At 37.8% G+C, this 18,079-nt stretch overlaps 1 protein-coding gene across 1 annotated transcript in view; it reads left to right on the plus strand.

The window, feature by feature from the left end:
- Positions 1–12,841, plus strand: part of LOC139185956 (uncharacterized) — a 75,499-nt gene extending 62,658 nt beyond the window's left edge. The window contains 4 exon segments of the mRNA XM_070799831.1: positions 10,381–11,192; positions 12,029–12,490; positions 12,493–12,672; positions 12,675–12,841. Coding sequence (XP_070655932.1) covers positions 10,381–11,192; positions 12,029–12,490; positions 12,493–12,672; positions 12,675–12,841 — 1,621 coding nt within the window.
- The last annotated feature ends 5,238 nt before the right edge of the window (positions 12,842–18,079 follow it).

Here is an 18,079-nt window from a genome sequence, read left to right on the forward strand (position 1 = left end):
ACAAGACACAAAGTTTTGCAACTTTGAGTATAAATTTGGACCAGATAATTTTTGCTGTTCATTGCAATGGTAAGATTCAATGAGTCTAGAATTATAAAAACAACTTGCCTATATAACACCAAGGAAAATTTTCTCAAAGAAGTATGATTATGAATTTCAATCAAATAGCAGATGTACAGCATATGCAGGTGGTAAAATGATTCAGGTCAAGTGTGCTAAGTTTTCTAAATTGATACTGAGTTTGTCCCAAGGGACACAACACCATCTGTTCCCTTTTAGGTTAGATATTTTTATTATTTTTTAACTCATTTGACACTTTAGGTGGGTAGAGAGATGATGTTCAGTTCAGTTCAGTCACTCAATCGTGTCCAACTCTTTGCGACCCCATGAATCGCGGCACGCCAGGCCTTCCTGTCCATCACCAACTCCCAGAGTTTACCCAAACTCATGTCCATCAAGTCGGTGATGCCATCTAGCCATCTCATCCTCTGTCATCCCTTTCTCCTCCTGCCCCGAATCCCTCCCAGCATCAGGGTCTTTTCCAGTGAGTCAACTCTTCGCATGAGGTGGCCAAAGTATTGGAGTTTCAGCTTCAGCATCAGTCCTTCCAATGAACACCCAGGACTGATCTCCTTTAGAATGGACTGGCTGGATGTCCTTGCAGTCCAAGGGACTCTCAAGAGTCTTCTCTAACACCACAGTGTAAAAGCATCAATTCTTCGGCAATCAGCTTTCTTCACAGTCCAACTCTCACATCCATACATAAACATTTGAAAAACCATAGCCTTGACTAGACAGACCTTTGTTGGCAAAGTAATGTCTCTGCTTTTGAATATGCTATCTAGGTTGGTCATGATGTTAGTTTTCCCTTATAAAAATAAAGAATGTAATATTTGTGGCTACCTCTTGGTTTTTAGAACTACCATTAAGTACTAGTTTAGGCTGCAAATATGCAGGCCATAGGGTCATTTTATTATTTTTTAATTCTAAACTGGAGATAAATGTTGTATGTGTAGCAAATATTTCTAATGCATTCCACAATTAATGATGATTTCATTTTCCAGTGGTGCCTGTCCAAACTGAGAGAGTACCTTATTCATGTAAAATAGCACAAATATAAAGTTTGAAGTTAATTGTTGTGCAAAGATCCTGGCTTTGGGCTGATCAGAGTAAACAGACACTGAAGACCAGAGGTTCCATTACCACACGTTCTCCTAACTCATTTTGGCTAACTATAAGCCCTGTCAATAAGCATACAGGGTAAACTGTGTCCAGTCTTAGAGCTCTGTAAGGCAGGATAGGAACTTGGGTGTCCAGCACTCACAGGAATGTGCAGTAACTCAGGAAACCCCATTTCCAGGTTCTACTTGTTAGACCACCTGTGTGATAGCAGTCCCAGATAGGGTCCCTACCATAGCATTTGCAGGGGCCTACAACTCAGCACCTGTCCTGCATATGCCCTAGTGAGGGTGAGGATGGTAGACAGCCTCTGCCTTGGCAGAGTGAGCTGTGTCTGCCTAGGAGCAAGGCCATCTCAATGCACAAGGAATCTTGCCTAGGGAGCAGTACAGAGCAATTCAACCCAGTACCTGAAGACTTGGCTCCTGCACTGATTTCAGGGCTGAGGTATTAGTTGATGGTACTGAAGATTACTCCTGCTAAGTAGGAAATGGCACCTTGAGAAACTGCCAGGGAAAAGTGCCAAGGGTTAGAGTCATGAAAATTGACCCAGTGCTATTGGAAGCTAACCTACCCATTGGCAACTGGGAGTCTTCCTGAATTATGTTTTTAAATAATGTGTAGTATTAGTACTAGGTTAAGACCTGCCATCCTTTTAAGACAAGTCCTTTGCCCATAACTAATATTAGAAAGCCAATGTGATTATCCTTTGGCCAATCAGGTGTAGAGACATCTAATTGTGAAAGGTCCTTATAAGGATGGCTTGCTTATGATATAGGGAAAAAAATGCATTCCATGATTCATATCATATTTTTGTGGACTGAAAGGAACTAGTTTAGCAGTAACACATATAATAATTAGAATTGATTTACAGTATTAGGGGAAACTCCAAGAATTATACTCAGTCTTCCATGAAGTGAAAATCAGGTCCTACAACTTTGAATAAATTATATTCTAGGCATTGTACTAGATATCTTTAATAATTATTTTATTTCATTCTTATACCAAGTTAGTTGCTGCTGCTGCTACTGCTAAGTCGTGTCCGACTCTGTGAGACCCCATAGACGGCAGCCCACCAGGCTCTGCCGTTCCTGGGATTCTCCAGGCAAGAACACTGGAGTGGGTTGCCATTTCCTTCTCCAATGCATGAAAGTGAAAAGTGAAAGTGAACTCACTCAGTCGTGTCCGACTCTTAGCAGATCCCATGGACTGCAGCCCACCAGGCTCCTCCGTCCATGGAATTTTCCAGGCAAGAGTACTGGAGTGGGGTACCACTGCCTTCTTCAACGAAGTTAGTTAGGTAAGGGTAATTGTTAACGTTTTAGAGAATGAGATTGAGGATTAACATTAAGTTATCTGTTTTTATAAAAGTAAACATTCCATTCTGAAGGAGATCAGCCCTGGGATTTCCTTGGAAGAAATGATGCTAAAGCTGAAACTCCAGTACTTTGGCCGCCTCATGTGAAGAGTTGACTCATTGGAAAAGACTCTGATGCTGGTAGGGATTGGGGGCAGAAGGAGAAGGGGACGACCGAGGATGAGATGGCTGGATGGCATCACTGACTCAATGGACGTGAATCTGAGTGAACTCCGGGAGTTGGTGATGGACAGGGAGGCCTGGCGTGCTGCGATTCATGGGGTCACAAAGAGTTGGACACGGCTGAGAGACTGAACTGAACCAAACTGAGGAAGCAATTTTTTCTTTTTCCAATTATACCATGATGATTCATTATTGAAACTTTTTATGGTTTAAGATTTTTCGGGAGTATTTTTGTATTTTAATGTATAGCTGAAAATAAACTCTCAATCTATACATAATGATTATTTATTTTGTCCAAGTTAAAAAATAGAGATAAAATCTATTTTTCTGTGCTCTATATAATAAATCATTACAATCTAGAGGGAAAGTAAAATAAATAAATAAATAAATAGATATATGAATCAAATAAAGCAAATAAAACTTTCAACTGAAATATAGTGTGAGAGTTATATACATATTCACATTGGCACACAGCGGGGAAACAGGTTAGCATCTTAAACTATGCCTGATGAATAATAACTATTTTTATATTTGAATTAGACTTACCTTTTTTAAATCATATTCCTGAATGTCTGTCATAAAGATGAAATAAATTATCGTTGCTTCCAGTAAAATCACTGTTAGGCTATGGAAATGGCTGAGTAAGAGCTATAAATTATAGACGTGTACTATAATTCTAAGTAAAAATAAAATGGATAAAAAATATTCTTTTTTTCTGTAAAAAGTACTAAATTTGCATACAGAATGCATTTTTAGTTTAAATTAATGTATAGATTCGAATATTATAAGAGATCATATCACAATATCCAATCAATCTTCTATTTATGATACTGCACTTTAGCAATTGCACTTTGAAAGTTTTCCGCTTTATATCATTGGAAGTTTCTGCAGGAAAAGTAACTTCAGTAATGTAATCAAAATGAATATATTTTTAAGTTCAATGAAAGAATGGTTTGATGGAGAATAAACAACATGTAGATCTCTGGGGCTCAAAAGTAACATCAATGTCACCCATCAAAAATGGCCGGAAACTGAAGGCCTATATTTAACCTGTCCCATGTTAGAAACCTCTTCTACTATATGGACCTGATAAGGTACTTAGTAATATTGACCTAAATGTAACATTTCACAGTAGAAACTATTACTGTGTTCAAATAGTGTAGGATGGATAAAAGCAGCTCTTTTAATACTAAAGTAAATTATTCACATTCTTTTTTTTCTTTCTTTAATTGTATTTATTTATTCAAAGTGAAGGTTAATTACTTGACAATATTGTGATGGCTTTTGCCATCAATATGAATCAGCCATAGGCATACATGTGTCTCTTCCCTCCTAAAGCCCCCTCCCACCTCCCTCCTCACCCCATCCCTCCAAGTTATCATGGAGCACCAGCTCTGTGTGCCCTGTATCATACATCAAACTCCCACTGGCTATCTATTTTACATATGGTAATATATATGTTTCAGTGCTATTCACTCAAATCATACCAAACTCTCCTTCTCCCACTGAGTCCAAAAGTCAGTTCTTTATGTCTGTATCACCTATGCTGCCAGGCCCCACATTCTTTCTAGTCATTATTTACATTCAATAAAATTGCAACTTTTAAGTGAACAATTTCAAGATTTTTGACAAATAGCAATACATGCAGAATGGTAAGCATTGCACTTAGCATATAAAACATCTTCAATATAACAATAAAAAAGTCCCTTGTACACTTCTCTTTACCAGAGCCCTTAAACCATTGTTGTTGTTTAGTCACTAAGGCATGTCCAACTCTGTGACCCCATGAAATGTAGCACACCACTATCTCCAAGAGTTTGCTCAACCTCATGTTCATTGAGTTAGTGATGCCATCCAACCATCTCATCCTCTGTCACATCCTTCTCCTCCTGCCCCCAATCCCTCCCAGCATCAGGGTCTTTTCCAATGAGTCGACTCTTCACATCAATTGGCCAAACTATTGGAGCTTCAGCTTCAGCATCAGTCCTTCCAATGAATAATCAGGATTGATTTCCTTTAGGATGGACTGGTTTGATCGCCTTGCAGTCCAAGGGACTCTCAAGAATCTGCTCCAGCACTACAGTTCAAAAACGTCAATTCATTGACCTGTTTCTTTTTTTTTTTTTTCATCCTTACAGCTTTGCCTTTTGAAGATATCATATAAATGGAGGCATATAAAATGAATTTTTTAAATTGTCTGCTCCCTACCCTTCACATTTTAGGACTTATTCATATTTTTGCATGTATCATTCATTTTCTTTTGTTTTTATTGTTGAATAGTATTCCATTGAAATAATATGCAAACATTTGTTGGAATGCAGGGTCCTTAATGAGCATACATATCTTTACCCTCCTCTAGAATCCAATGGGTTCAGTTCCTCTCTTTTCATTAGAGTGAATCAACCAGTTTCCTGATCTCCCCTGAGTAGAGTTCAACCCTCCGCTCTGCAGTAGACAGCATTTTCTTTTTTCATATGATATAAGGGTCTGGGTTTTGTACCATTGACAGCTTATCACTATATGTCTATCTGTGTCATGACAAGTGTTCCCCCTCAGATCTATGACCTTCTCCAGCTTTCTCCTGAGTATTCAGTGAAGGCTTGTTTTCAGGGCATTCAGGCAATCTAAACTGTCACATTCACCTCTACTTGGCCTTTAAGAATTAGCTACAATTCCACTGCTTTCTTCTTACCTGATTTCCTTGTTACTACATTTTCTTTTTCCATTCTATCAAAAGTGAAAAAGCTTATGTAGCCCTCTGAGGGGCTTGCTACTCTAGAATTCAGTTCAGATCATTGCCTTGAAATATCGGCTCTCTGATAGACTTAATAAAAGCTTCGATCATGCACATTACCTAGGCTAATCTCATTGTAATAGTGGGAGCAAAATTATCTGCAGCTTTCCATATTGCTTGTGGAAGCCACTTTCAGAAGCACATTTTTAACATCCGTAAATATCATAGAGAAAAAATTCATATTTTCAAGAAAATTCTAGTGAAATATTGGAATAATGATTGGGCATTAAAGAAAGCATTTATTTCTATGCTATTTGTATATATATATATTTTAATTAATCAGTCATTCATTTGTTTAACCCTTCATTCCAAAACATTTGTAGATTATCCTGTAAGTGTTATTTTGTTAGCCTCTGGAAATAAATGACATATGATAGACCAATTACTTAAAGATCTGGACTTATTTTTATTTTCATTTATACAAAATAGTATATTTTTATATAATTCATAGATGGGAAAGAATTCTCAAAAAATGTATTGGATTTCTCATGAATCTCAGTAAGTAAGTTTTAGCTGTTTAGAAAACAAAATTTGCTTTCCTTCAACATGACTACTATGCATCAAATGATATCTATAACATACATACATGTATTGAAAGAAAAGCTTGAAACCATATTTTAAATTCCCATTCAAATAAATCAATTTCATCAGTCTACACCTGATATGTAGTAGAATTATAGAAATTTAAAGAAAACTAATTTTCAGTATTTACTACCACACAAGTAACTGAATGTTTTTATGAGGGTTTATGCAGCTCAAAGTGAAGAACTGAGTTTATGTTAACATAAATTAAAATGCAAACCAGCAACATGCAATTTGAGAGGCTCTATGATCTACCACAAATATTTCCTTTCCCATCACCCAAATATCTCTTTAGAGAGAGAAGATACCCTCTACTATGAGCCAAGTCTCAGAATATGTAAATTCTATGATCTATTTTAGTGTTTTGGATTTCTATTCTTGAAGATATCTTTGGAAATAAATTTTATCTCAGAAAATACTGTGTGCTAAACTGATACACACTACAAGTATATAATACACTAAGAAACTCAACAGAGAGTCATATCATGAAGAAGAACAGACAGTAAAGAAAGGAGTGGGGAAAACTACATTAAACCAGGTCAGAAATTCTAACATGAGACTCTATGAATATCTTTGGTCAGATGACCTTTTGTTTTGGGTTACAGTTCTGTGCATTGCAGGAGGTTTAGAAGCATCTTGAATCTCTATTACCAGTAGCAACCTCCTAGTTGTGGCAAACAAAATTGTCCCTAGATGTCTCCAGTGTCTTCTTGGTTGAAGGAACCACCTCTGGTTGTGAATCACTGATTCAAAAAAAAAAGACATCAAAGTGACATTTATTTTATGGTTACAAATATATCCATCTTTGTTTTTAAAAATAAAAGAAGCTAAAATATTAGATAAATTTATTATAGAAGAACAACTTCACTCAGTTGTTGGCAGATTTAAGTTTTCTTTTTTGCCAATTATTAAATATCTTTAAGTGACAAGTGATTTACAGCCTTTTTATTAGTGGGCAAGTCATCTAAACAAGATGTAGATATGGTAGAAAATCAGAGTGAAGAGCACTGATAATAGTTTTATGATAGTATCTGAAGAAATCCATTTTTATTGATTGAATTTGTGTCATTATTTTGACATTTATACCCCAGGGTGTGTGTGTGTGTGTGTAAACAATCAACATCAAGAAGGACACATCAAAGCTCCGGCACCACTGACTATGAGTAAATAATATGTTCAAAATGTCACTTGATAAGTTCTCAAAATGTTATTTCTCTCCCTGTGTATTAAAATTAATGATTTTTCTGAAACTCCTGAAGCCAGTCATAATGGAAATTATATTGAGCTTGGTTTTAAATCTCCAGTGATTTTCACCCAATCAAGGCATTCCTCTAGGCTTTCAGACTAAATAGACAAAATATTAAATAATTTTGTTTTTTAATAGAAAAATTATCAACTGCCTCATGATCTTTATGTCAGAAACAGACCAAAACCTTTTAGATAGACACTTAAGAAACATTTCTATCAATATATAGACATATCTATATATTTCCAACATATAAAGAGCTATAGGTCCTCACCCTATGCTTATATTAAGAAAAAAAGCTGAATAAACTGAAAACCAGTGACTTTTTCCTCAACCCATTAGAGCACTCAGGTTTCAAGGCAAACTGGCACACTAAAAACTGGAGACACAAGTGAGTTCAGTGACTCCCAAAAAAGATCAGATTAACAAAGGTAGACATTGCTGGAGCCATAAACTGTCAGGAATATATAAATGGTAGCTTGATGGCAGCAGACTAGTTTGACAGTAAGAAATTCCTGGGAGCATACAATCTTATAGAAGCTGTACATGTTTATGAGTTTTACTTCTAGGAGTCCATCAAGTTCTCTTAGAGCAGAATGAGAAAACTCACTCTGTCTTTGGCAGGAGGCGTGAAGAAGTAAAAAAAAGAAGGAGAAGAAATGTGAACTATGCCTAGTGTGTTTTCCTAATAAACACACATTATCCATAGTAAAGGGCTTTGCCAAATCCTTACCTCCTTTATACTCAAAGTTGATTATCTAAATGAACCCCTCTAGCAATCCTGTCACCTAAAGTAGGACAAGAGAAAACAGCAACCACAAAAAACAACTTTGAAACATTTTGAAAGTCATAGCCGATGAACAAACACCAATGAAAAGACTGACATTTAATAGTAAAATTATGATTTTTCCTCTTTCCCTACTCCTTGAAGTGGAAGTGAAAGAAAGTGAAAGTCTCTCAGTTGTGTCTGACTCTATGCGACTCCATGGACGATACAGTCCATAGAATTCCCTAGGCCAGGATAACTGGAGTGGGTAGCCTTTCCCTTCTCCAGGGGATCTTCCCAACCCAGGGATCAAATCCAGGTCTCCTGCATTGCAGGTGGATTCTTTACCAGCTGAGCCCCAAGGGAAGTCCAAGAATACTGGAGTGGGTACCCTATCCCTTCTCAATCAGATCTTCCCAACCCAGGAATTGAACCAGGGTCTCCTGCATTGTGGGTGGATTCTTCACCTACTGAGCTACCGGGGAAGCCCATATAAATAAGGCTTCAGTAAAATAACAGTGGATTATAATTGAAAGAGCAGCAATGCTTGACTTAGTTTAAGAAAGAGTTCTTAGGAAAATCCAAAGAAAATAGGGGAGAATATAGCAAAGACACCAGAGTTATTTGAATCTCAATATCTTCTTTAATGATAAATATAAATACTGGCCAATTCAGAGCCAGATCTATATAAAATCTCCTTCTAAGGTGTATTACCTGATACAATATGTTCAGCTTTCAAAAAAAAAAAAAAAAAAAAAGGTTATAGTCTGAAAGGACAAAGCAAATATCAGATATGGTACAGATTTGGAACTTTTAGACAATTGATTTAAAATGAGTATGATTAATATGTAATGTGCTTTAATGGAAAATTTGACAAAAAACAAATTCAGATAGGTAAAATGTAAGCAGAAAGATAGAAGTTCCAAGAAAAACTGCTACAAATTAAAAATGAGGTCATGGATGTGAGAGTTGGACTATAAAGAAAGCTGAGCACAGAAGAATTGATGCTTTTGAACTGTGGTGTTGGAGAAGACTCTTGAGAGTCCCTTGGACTGCAAGGAGATCCAACCAGCCCATCCTAAAGGAGATCAGTCCTGGGTGTTCATTGGAAGGACTGATGTTGAAGCTGAAACTCCAGTACTTTGGCCACCTCATGCGAAGAGCTGACTCATTTGAAAAGACCCTGATGCTGGGAAAGATTGAGGGCAGGAGGAGAATTGGACGACAGAGGATGAGATTGTTGGATGGCATCTCTGACTCAATGGACATGGGTTTGGGTGGACTCCAGGAGTTGGTGATGGACAGGGAGGCCTGGCATGCTGCGGTTCATGGGGTCACAAAGAGTTGGACATGACTGAGCGACTGAACTGATCTGAACAGAAATGAAGAATGTCATTGCAAAATCTAGTAATAGAAAGGACAAAACTGAAGAAAGAACCAGTAAGCTTGCAGATATATCAATAAAACTTCCCCAAATGAAACACAGAGGAAAATATTAAAAAATGAAAAAAAAAAAGATGTGCAAAAACTGTGTGAAAATTCTGGAAGGTGTAACATATAAGTAATTGGAATATCAAAAAGAAAAGAATGAGAGACTGGAACTGAAAGGAATATTGGAAGAAATGATTGCAGACACCAAACCACACAACCAAGAGGCTCAGAGAATGCAAAGTAGCATAAAGACCGAAAACAAACCAATAAAACTTACCTTTAAGCATAGTAAACTGTACAAAGATAAATACAATTTTTTTTAAGAAGTGTATAAGAAACCCTACCAATGGAGGAACAAAGATAACTCCTTCTTAGTGGACAGTTAGATTGATTCCATATCATGGCTATTGTAAATTATGCTGCTATGATTGGGTGCCTATATCTTTCAAATTAGTGCTTTCATTTTCTTCAAATATATAACCAGGAGCAGAATTGATGGGTAATATTGTAGATCTATTTTTAGTTTCCTGAGGAACCTCCATACTGTTGGGAAGCATAGTACAAAATAGCCGTAAAGGAGAAAGTCCTTGGGAAAATGGCAAAGGGCCAGAAGTACCCGGCTTTGTGCTGCGGACAGAAAAACATCTCCTGCCTTTGGTTAGGCTCGGCGCCAAGATTTAATAATAAATAGGGATGTTACTTGAGAAAACGGGTTGTGGGATAAGCCCATGAGTCACTTAGAGCACGCTGTCCTTGAAATGTTTTTACTGATTATGTGTTAACCCCGTATGTGCTCTGCTGGCCATATACTTTAAGCTCTTTGTTCCTGCTTTTATAAAAAGGCTTGACTACAGAAATAAACTTGTCAGTCCTTGCAAGAGACTGTCCGAGTGTCATTCTTTCAGGTTCGTAGCTTCCAAGTCCCGGAGAGAAAATCCCCAACAAGTGGTGCCCAAACAGGGACTTGAAAGAAAGGCTGAACAAAGCGACAAGCCCCTGCAGAAAGAGGTAAGCAGGATGGGACAACATAGCAGTAAAATTACTTTCATTTCTATAATGCATCATTTTTTGAAACAAAACGATGTTAATGTTTCAAGAGATCAGTTGAATGACTGCTATCATATACTATTGGAACATAATCCATGGTTCCCGGAGGAGGGGATGCTTGATCTTGATGTATGGAAAAGGGTTAAGAATAATGTTTTGCGAGCATATCGGCAGGGAGTTCACATTCCTCCTCAATGGTGGGTTACCTGGTCACTCATACGTGCTGTCATAGAACAAATTGAAGGACATAATGTTAATTTGGAGGTAGAGACTATTCAGTCTTTGCCTGAATACGAGCTTAATGAACAAGACATGCAAGGTGCTTTGAAACGCAAGAAAGTCATGCTTAATCAAACACAAACCCTAGAAAAACAACTTGAAGATGTATCTATTAAGGATGTGCCAAAACCAAAACCGCTTAAGGCGGAAGTCATTTCGTTCAACGGACAGCCCAAATCTGAGGCTTTTCCTTCTGCTCCATCTGTAACTGCAGTCGCTAACCTTCCTCGTACTAACCTCTTCACTCCTCTGCGGGAGATGCCTGCTGGTGCTTTTGCTTTCCCAATACAATTTGATCAACCTGTCCAGGGTCAAAATTCTTGGGACGGTATAAATTTTAGCATGTTGTCTAATTTTAAGAAAGCATGTACTCTGTATGGATCTACTTCTCCTTACTGTATAGAATTTCTCAGAGGATGGGCTAACCATTGGATGCCATATGATTTTTTTTCAAGTAGCAAAGATGGTTTTAAATCCTCAACAATTACTGCAATGGCAAATATGGGTTAATGATGAGGCCCAACAGCTGATGATTGACCAGCAATCTCGTGGTAACCCTGCCAATTTAACTTATGATATACTGACTGAAACAGGGACTATGGCCAATGTAATGGCGCAATTAGCTAATATTACCCCTCAGATGTTACATTTCATTAAAGAAACTGCCTACAAGGCATAAGCAAAGGTTGATAGCACTAACTCTGATGGTTCATTTGTTAAGATTATTCAAGGACATGAAGAGGAATATTCTCAATTTGTAGGAAAATTAAAGGATACAATTGAAAATCTATTAAGGATATGACTTTACAAAATATTATTTTAAAACAACTTGCTTTTGAAAATGCTAATGAGGAATGTCAATCCATGCTCAGACGAATTTGAGAGACTGGCTCTCTTATGGAATATTTGAAAACATATAGGGACATTGGATCTATGTCCCATAGAGAAAATTGGTAACATTAGAAACCTTTAATGTACAAAAAAGCTGCTAATACCAAATGTTTTAACTGTGGGAAGGCCAGCCATATGAAAAAACAATGTCACATGCTAACACAGGCTGGAAAAAATAATACTGCTTCTAATAAGAAGAGACCCCCAGGAGTATGTCCAAGATGTAAAAAGGGATTCCATTGGCTGAATGAATGTCATTCTAAATTTGATCAGGATGGAAACACCTTGAACCCCGGTGCACAACAAAAACAGCAAGGAAACTAATAAAGGGGCCATCCTCTAGCCCCACTACAAAAGGAGGACCTAACGTTGTAACGCTACAAGCAGCTACATCTAAGAGTGCTTGCATTGATATACCTAGTCCTTATGATATGGAACTAATAGAATTATACAACCCCCACAAAATTCCCACTGGATATTATGGCCCGATTCCACCCGGGACAGTGGGACTGATTTTGGGACATAATAGCTGCACAATGAGAGGGTTAATGGTATTGACCAGTGTTATGGACGAAGATTATGAAGGGGAAATACATGTTATGGTAAATGTTGTGAAAACAGGAAATGTATACTTACAAAAAGGGGAACGTTTTGCACAATTATTACTTTTGCCATATATTAAACCAATGAAGGCATCTGATAAAGTTCGGCAGGGAAGCTTTGGCAGTACCAACCTTATGCTACACTATCCACCTTATTAAAGGAACATCAGAAACCCATGCTTACTTTACGCATACGGGGAAAGAATTTCACAGGCATGTTAGATACCGGAGCTAACATTTCAATCATTAGAGCTGCAGAATGGCCCCTCGATTGGGGTAAGGTTATGGCTCCTTCTAAACTATTAGGAATGGATGAACTGATGCCACACAAACTTTCGTCAGTGCATCCTATTTACAAGTGTATGGCCCTGATCAAATTGTAGCTTATCTTAAACCATATATTACTAATATCCCTATCAATTTATGGGGACGGGATTTTCTTGAACAAACGAAAGCCACAGTTTTTTTAAATGAACCTTTTTAACGGGGGCCATTGAGTTAACATCGCTGCCCCTCGATTGGGAATCTGATACCCCAGTGTGGACACCTCAATGGCCCCTAACTAAAGAAAAATTGGCAACTCTTACGCAATTAGTTAATGAACAATTACAAAAAGCTCATATAGAACCTTCATTTTCCCCATGGAATTCCCCTGTTTTTGTAATAAAAAAGAAATCAAGAAAATGGCAAATGTTGATAGATTTAAGAAATGTTAATAATACCATGTTACCTATGGGGCCCTTACAACCCGGATTGCCCTCCCCTTCTATGGTACCAAAAGGATGGTCTATAGTTATTATTGACTTCCAAGACTGATTTTTTACTATACCTTTGCACCCTAAAGATAAAAAAAGTTTTGCCTTTTCAGTTCCTTCTATAAATCACATGGCTCCTGTTAAAAGATTTCAATGGAAGGTGCTAACTCAAGGAATGATGAACTCCCCTACCATTTGCCAGTATCTCAAATCTGTTTTATTACAATCCATTAGAGATAAATATCCTATTGCATTTATAATTCATTATATGGATGATATACTTCTCTCTATGGAATCTGAACTCTGTTTACAACAGTTATATAATGAAGTTACTACTACTCTTCAAAATCATGGCCTGCTTGTAGCACCAGATAAAATTCAATGGAAAGCACCCTTTAATTATTTAGGACATGTTATGGAAGAATCTAAAATCAAACCTCAAAAAACTCAAATTTCTATGCAATCTCTACGCACACTGAATGATTTTCAAAAATTGCTAAGAGATATTAATTGGCTGCGGCCATCTATCGGCATTCCCACCTATGCCTTACAAAATCTATTTAAAATTTTAGAGGGATACCCTGACCCTAATAGCCTTAGGCAGCTCACAAAGGAGGACAAAGAAGAACTGGCCTTAGTGAAGAAACGCATTCAACAGTCTTTTTCAACTCGGCTAGATTATGATCAACCAATTTCTTTATATATATTCCCCACTGAACATTCACCCATGGCAATTATAGCTCAGCATAGCCCAATAGAATGGGTATATTTACACACTAAACAGTCTAAAAAAATTGTATCATATATTGAGAAAATACAGCACTTAATTGTGTCAGGAAGAAGCCATGTACAAACTTTGACTGGATTTGATCCATATGCAATACACGTTCCCTTGACAAAAAAGGAATTGCAAATTGCCTTACAATATAACCTGACCATGCAAATGGCATTAAGCGATTTTCAAAATGTTATCTCATTTCATTTGCCAAAAGGAAAATTATGGGACTTTCTACAATGCACTAAATTCATTGTAACTAATATCATTGCATCCAGCCTAATACCAATGCACCCACCTATTTCATTGATGGCAACAAGAAAGACATAGCAAGGATTGTCGGCCCTGATATCAAAGAGAAATTACCCACTACCTATTCTTCAATACAAAGAGTTGAATTGTATGCTTTCTATGCTCTTTTGTCGCTTCAACCATTATCCTTCAACGTATATACTGATTCCAAATACCTTGCTTCCCTTTTTCCTGATTTTGTTACCGCCTTTTTATACAACCTAGATGAAGAATTATATACTCTCTTTTCACAGACCCAAGCTTTAATTCGCTCACGTACGGAACCCTTCTTCATTGCACATACATGTGCTCATTCAGGTTTACCTGGCCCTCTGGTCACAGGAAATGATGCTGTTGACAGGTTCATAGCTCCCATTTTTACATCTGCCAGTGACGAACATGCTAATCTTCATATCAATGCTAACACATTGCACTCTAAATACCATATTCCTCTCACTGAAGCGTGGCATATTATTAAAACCTGTGATGTCTGCGCCCCTCTGCACTTACGAACTATGATTTCAGGAGTTAATCCCCAGGGGCAACAGCCTAACTCCCTTTGGCAATCTGATTTCACTCACTGCTCCTTAGGAAAGTTTTCTTTGCTTTTTGTCTCAGTTGATACATTTTCAGGCTTTATCTGGGCAGTACCTGTCTCTTCAGAATGGAACATAACACACATTACAGGAATACCCTATAATCCTCAGGGTCAAGCCATTATTGAAAGAGCCCACCGCACCCTAAAAACTCATTTACTAAAACAGAAAGGGGGAATAGGAAGAGGAGATACATTTCTTTTCCCTTGAACCCTCAATTACTATTATCTTTAACTCTTTATTCCCTGAATTTTTTAAACTTAACAAAAAATAATTCTGACAGTCATGCAGATAGACATTTTGCAGAAGACAAAAACAGCAAATTAGAAGTCAATACACCAATATGGTATAAGCAATTTAATCAGTGGCTGCCAGGAATCTTACAACTCCTAGGCAAGGGTTATGGTCTTGTCATTGCAGATGGAGAGGAAATCTGGGTTCCCCTTTGCCATGTCCATTACCTAGAGGGTCCCCAAGACCAGACTCCCTCGGGAAGTGACTAAGTTGACGCGAAGGGTCTCATCAATGACCCTGGAGGAGCCAATGAGGAAACGCCATCATCTGAATCCTTACCCGACACGGGCTCAAGTGAAAAACATGACTCATCAGGCTGAGAAGACACTGAAGAGCAAAAGGAACATCATAATTGCTCCTGGTTTAATAGATCAAGCTTTGGAGGCTTTCATAAATCTAAGACAAGTTTCTTGACTGATAAGGACATATTGCTGAATTGGTATAATGGGGGCTTATCACCCCCACGACCCAGGATTGTCGTCCCCATTGTGGGGCCAGAGCAATGGCACATTTGGAAAATTCCAGCAGCTTTAGAGCACTTCGGTAATGTTTATGGTACTATGGGTGTATTTCGTCCTTCTAATTATACCTTCCTATATAATAGTACTGGCTATATTTAATCATGTGTTCACTTTCCATACTTGTTTATTGTAGGGCATTTTGATATTGACTTATCAGCCAAGATTGTCAATTGTACTGCAGGTGCATTGTATACCTGCCTTAATCACACCATTTCATATCACAATGCTAGCATTGCACTAGTTAAACAAAGATCTGAGTTATGGCTTCCCATAAACTTAACTGAACCTTGGACTGATTTCTGTATTCCTTTCTGTATTGCTGAAAACTAGGCTTAGGCAATCTAAGCGCATCATTGGGTGGATTATTGCAGGCATCTTAAGCCTTATCTCCATTGTGACTGTAGGAACTTTGTTTTGTATGGCTTTACATAATTGTATACAAAATCATGGTTTTATCACTGCTTGGCACAAAGACTCTCTTGATCTGTGGACTCGGCAAGCTCAAATAGATCAGCAATTACAAACACGAATTAATGAGTTACAAACTGTGGTTATCTACTTAGGAGATCAAATGCAGCAACTGACTTTCTGAACACGTATACGCTGTCACTGGTATTTTATTCTTTTTGTCTGACTAACATAGCACTGAATATCCTTGGAATAAAGTTAAGGCACATTTGCAGGATCTCATGGATAACTCAAGTTTAGACATCAATTTGTTGAAACAACAAGTTGCTAATTTTCAAGTTAGGGTATCTAGGGAATTATATAGCACTCAATTCTATGATACTTTAACCAAAACCCTATCATCTCTAGACCCTAGAGCTTGGCTTTCAGGAAGCAATATTTTTATATATGTATTAATCACCCTGCTCTTTTTGTCATTGCTTATAGGATACAAAAGTCTCTACTCAAGACTCCATGCCTCCCACAATGGAGTCCAACGAGCAGCCACCATGCTTAATTTAAAAACAAAAGGAAGATATGTTGGGAAGCATAGTACAAAATAGCCCTAAAGGAGAAAGTCCTTGGGAAAATGGCAAAGGGCCAGAAGTACCCGGCTTTGTGCTGCAGACAGAAAAACATCTCCTGCCTTTGGTTATGCTCAGCACCAAGATTTAATAATAAATAGGGATATTACTTGAGAAAACGGGTTGTGGGATAAGCCCATGAGTCACTTAGAGCGTGCTGTCCTTGAAATGTTTTTACTGATTATGTGTTAACCCCATACGTGCTCTGCTGGCCATATACTTTAAACTCTTTGTTCCTGCTTCTATAAAAAGGCTTGACTGCAGAAATAAACTTGTCAGTCCTTGCAAGAGACTGTCCGAGTGTCATTCTTTCAGGTTCGTTGCTTCCAAGTCCTGGGGGAAAAATCCCCAACACATACAATTTTTAATTGTGGCTGCCCCAACCAGTAACGCTGAGGGAGCTGAAGTTGAATGGTTCTATAAAGACCTACAAGACCTTTCAGAACTAACACCCAAAAAAGATGTCCTTTTCATTATAGGGGACTGGAATGCAGAAGTAGGAAGTCAAGAAACACCTGGAGTAACAGGGAAATTTGGCCTTGGAATACGGAATGAAGCAGTGAAAAGACTAATAGAGTTTTGCCAAGAAAATGCACTGGTCATAGCAAACATCCTCTTCCAACAACACAAGACAAGACTCTACACATGGACATCACCAGATGGTCAACAATGAAATCAGATTGATTATATTCTTTGCAGCCAAAGATGGAAAAGCTCTATACAGTCAACAAAAACAAGACCAGGAGCTGACTGTGAACTCCTTATTGCCAAATTCAGACTTAAACTGAACTCCATGAACTCCTTATTGCCAAATTCAGACTTAAATTGAAGAAAGACCATTCAGGTATGACCTAAATCAAATCCCTTATGATTATACAGTGGAAGTGAGAAATAGATTTAAGGGACTAGATCTGATAGATAGAGTGCCTGATGAACTATGAAATGAGGTTCATGAAATTGTACAGGAGACAGGGATCAAGACCATCCCCATGGAAAAGAAATGGAAAAAAGCAAAACAGCTGTCTGGGGAGGCCTTACAAATAGCTGTGAAAAGAAGAGAAGCAAAAAGCAAAGGAGAAAAGGAAAGATGTAAGCATCTGAATACAAAGTTCCAAAGAATAGCAAGAAGAGATAAGAAAGCCTTCTTTAGCAATCAATGCAAAGAAATAGACAAAAACAACAGAATGGGAAAGACTAGAGATCTCTTCAAGAAAATTAGAGATACCAAGGGAACATTTCATTCAGAGATGGGCTCGATAAAGGACAGAAATGGTATGGACCTAACAGAAGCAGAAGATAACAAGAAGAGGTGGCAAGAATACCCAGAACTGTACAAAAAAAGATCTTCACGACCCAGATAATCACGATGGTGTGATCACTGACCTAGAGCAAGATATCCTGGAATGTGAAGTCAAGTGGGCCTTAGAAAGCATCACTATGAACAAAGCTAGTGGAGGTG

This window comes from Bos indicus, chromosome 11, assembly GCF_029378745.1.
Source record: "Bos indicus isolate NIAB-ARS_2022 breed Sahiwal x Tharparkar chromosome 11, NIAB-ARS_B.indTharparkar_mat_pri_1.0, whole genome shotgun sequence".
NCBI classification, from domain to species: Eukaryota; Metazoa; Chordata; class Mammalia; order Artiodactyla; family Bovidae; genus Bos; species Bos indicus.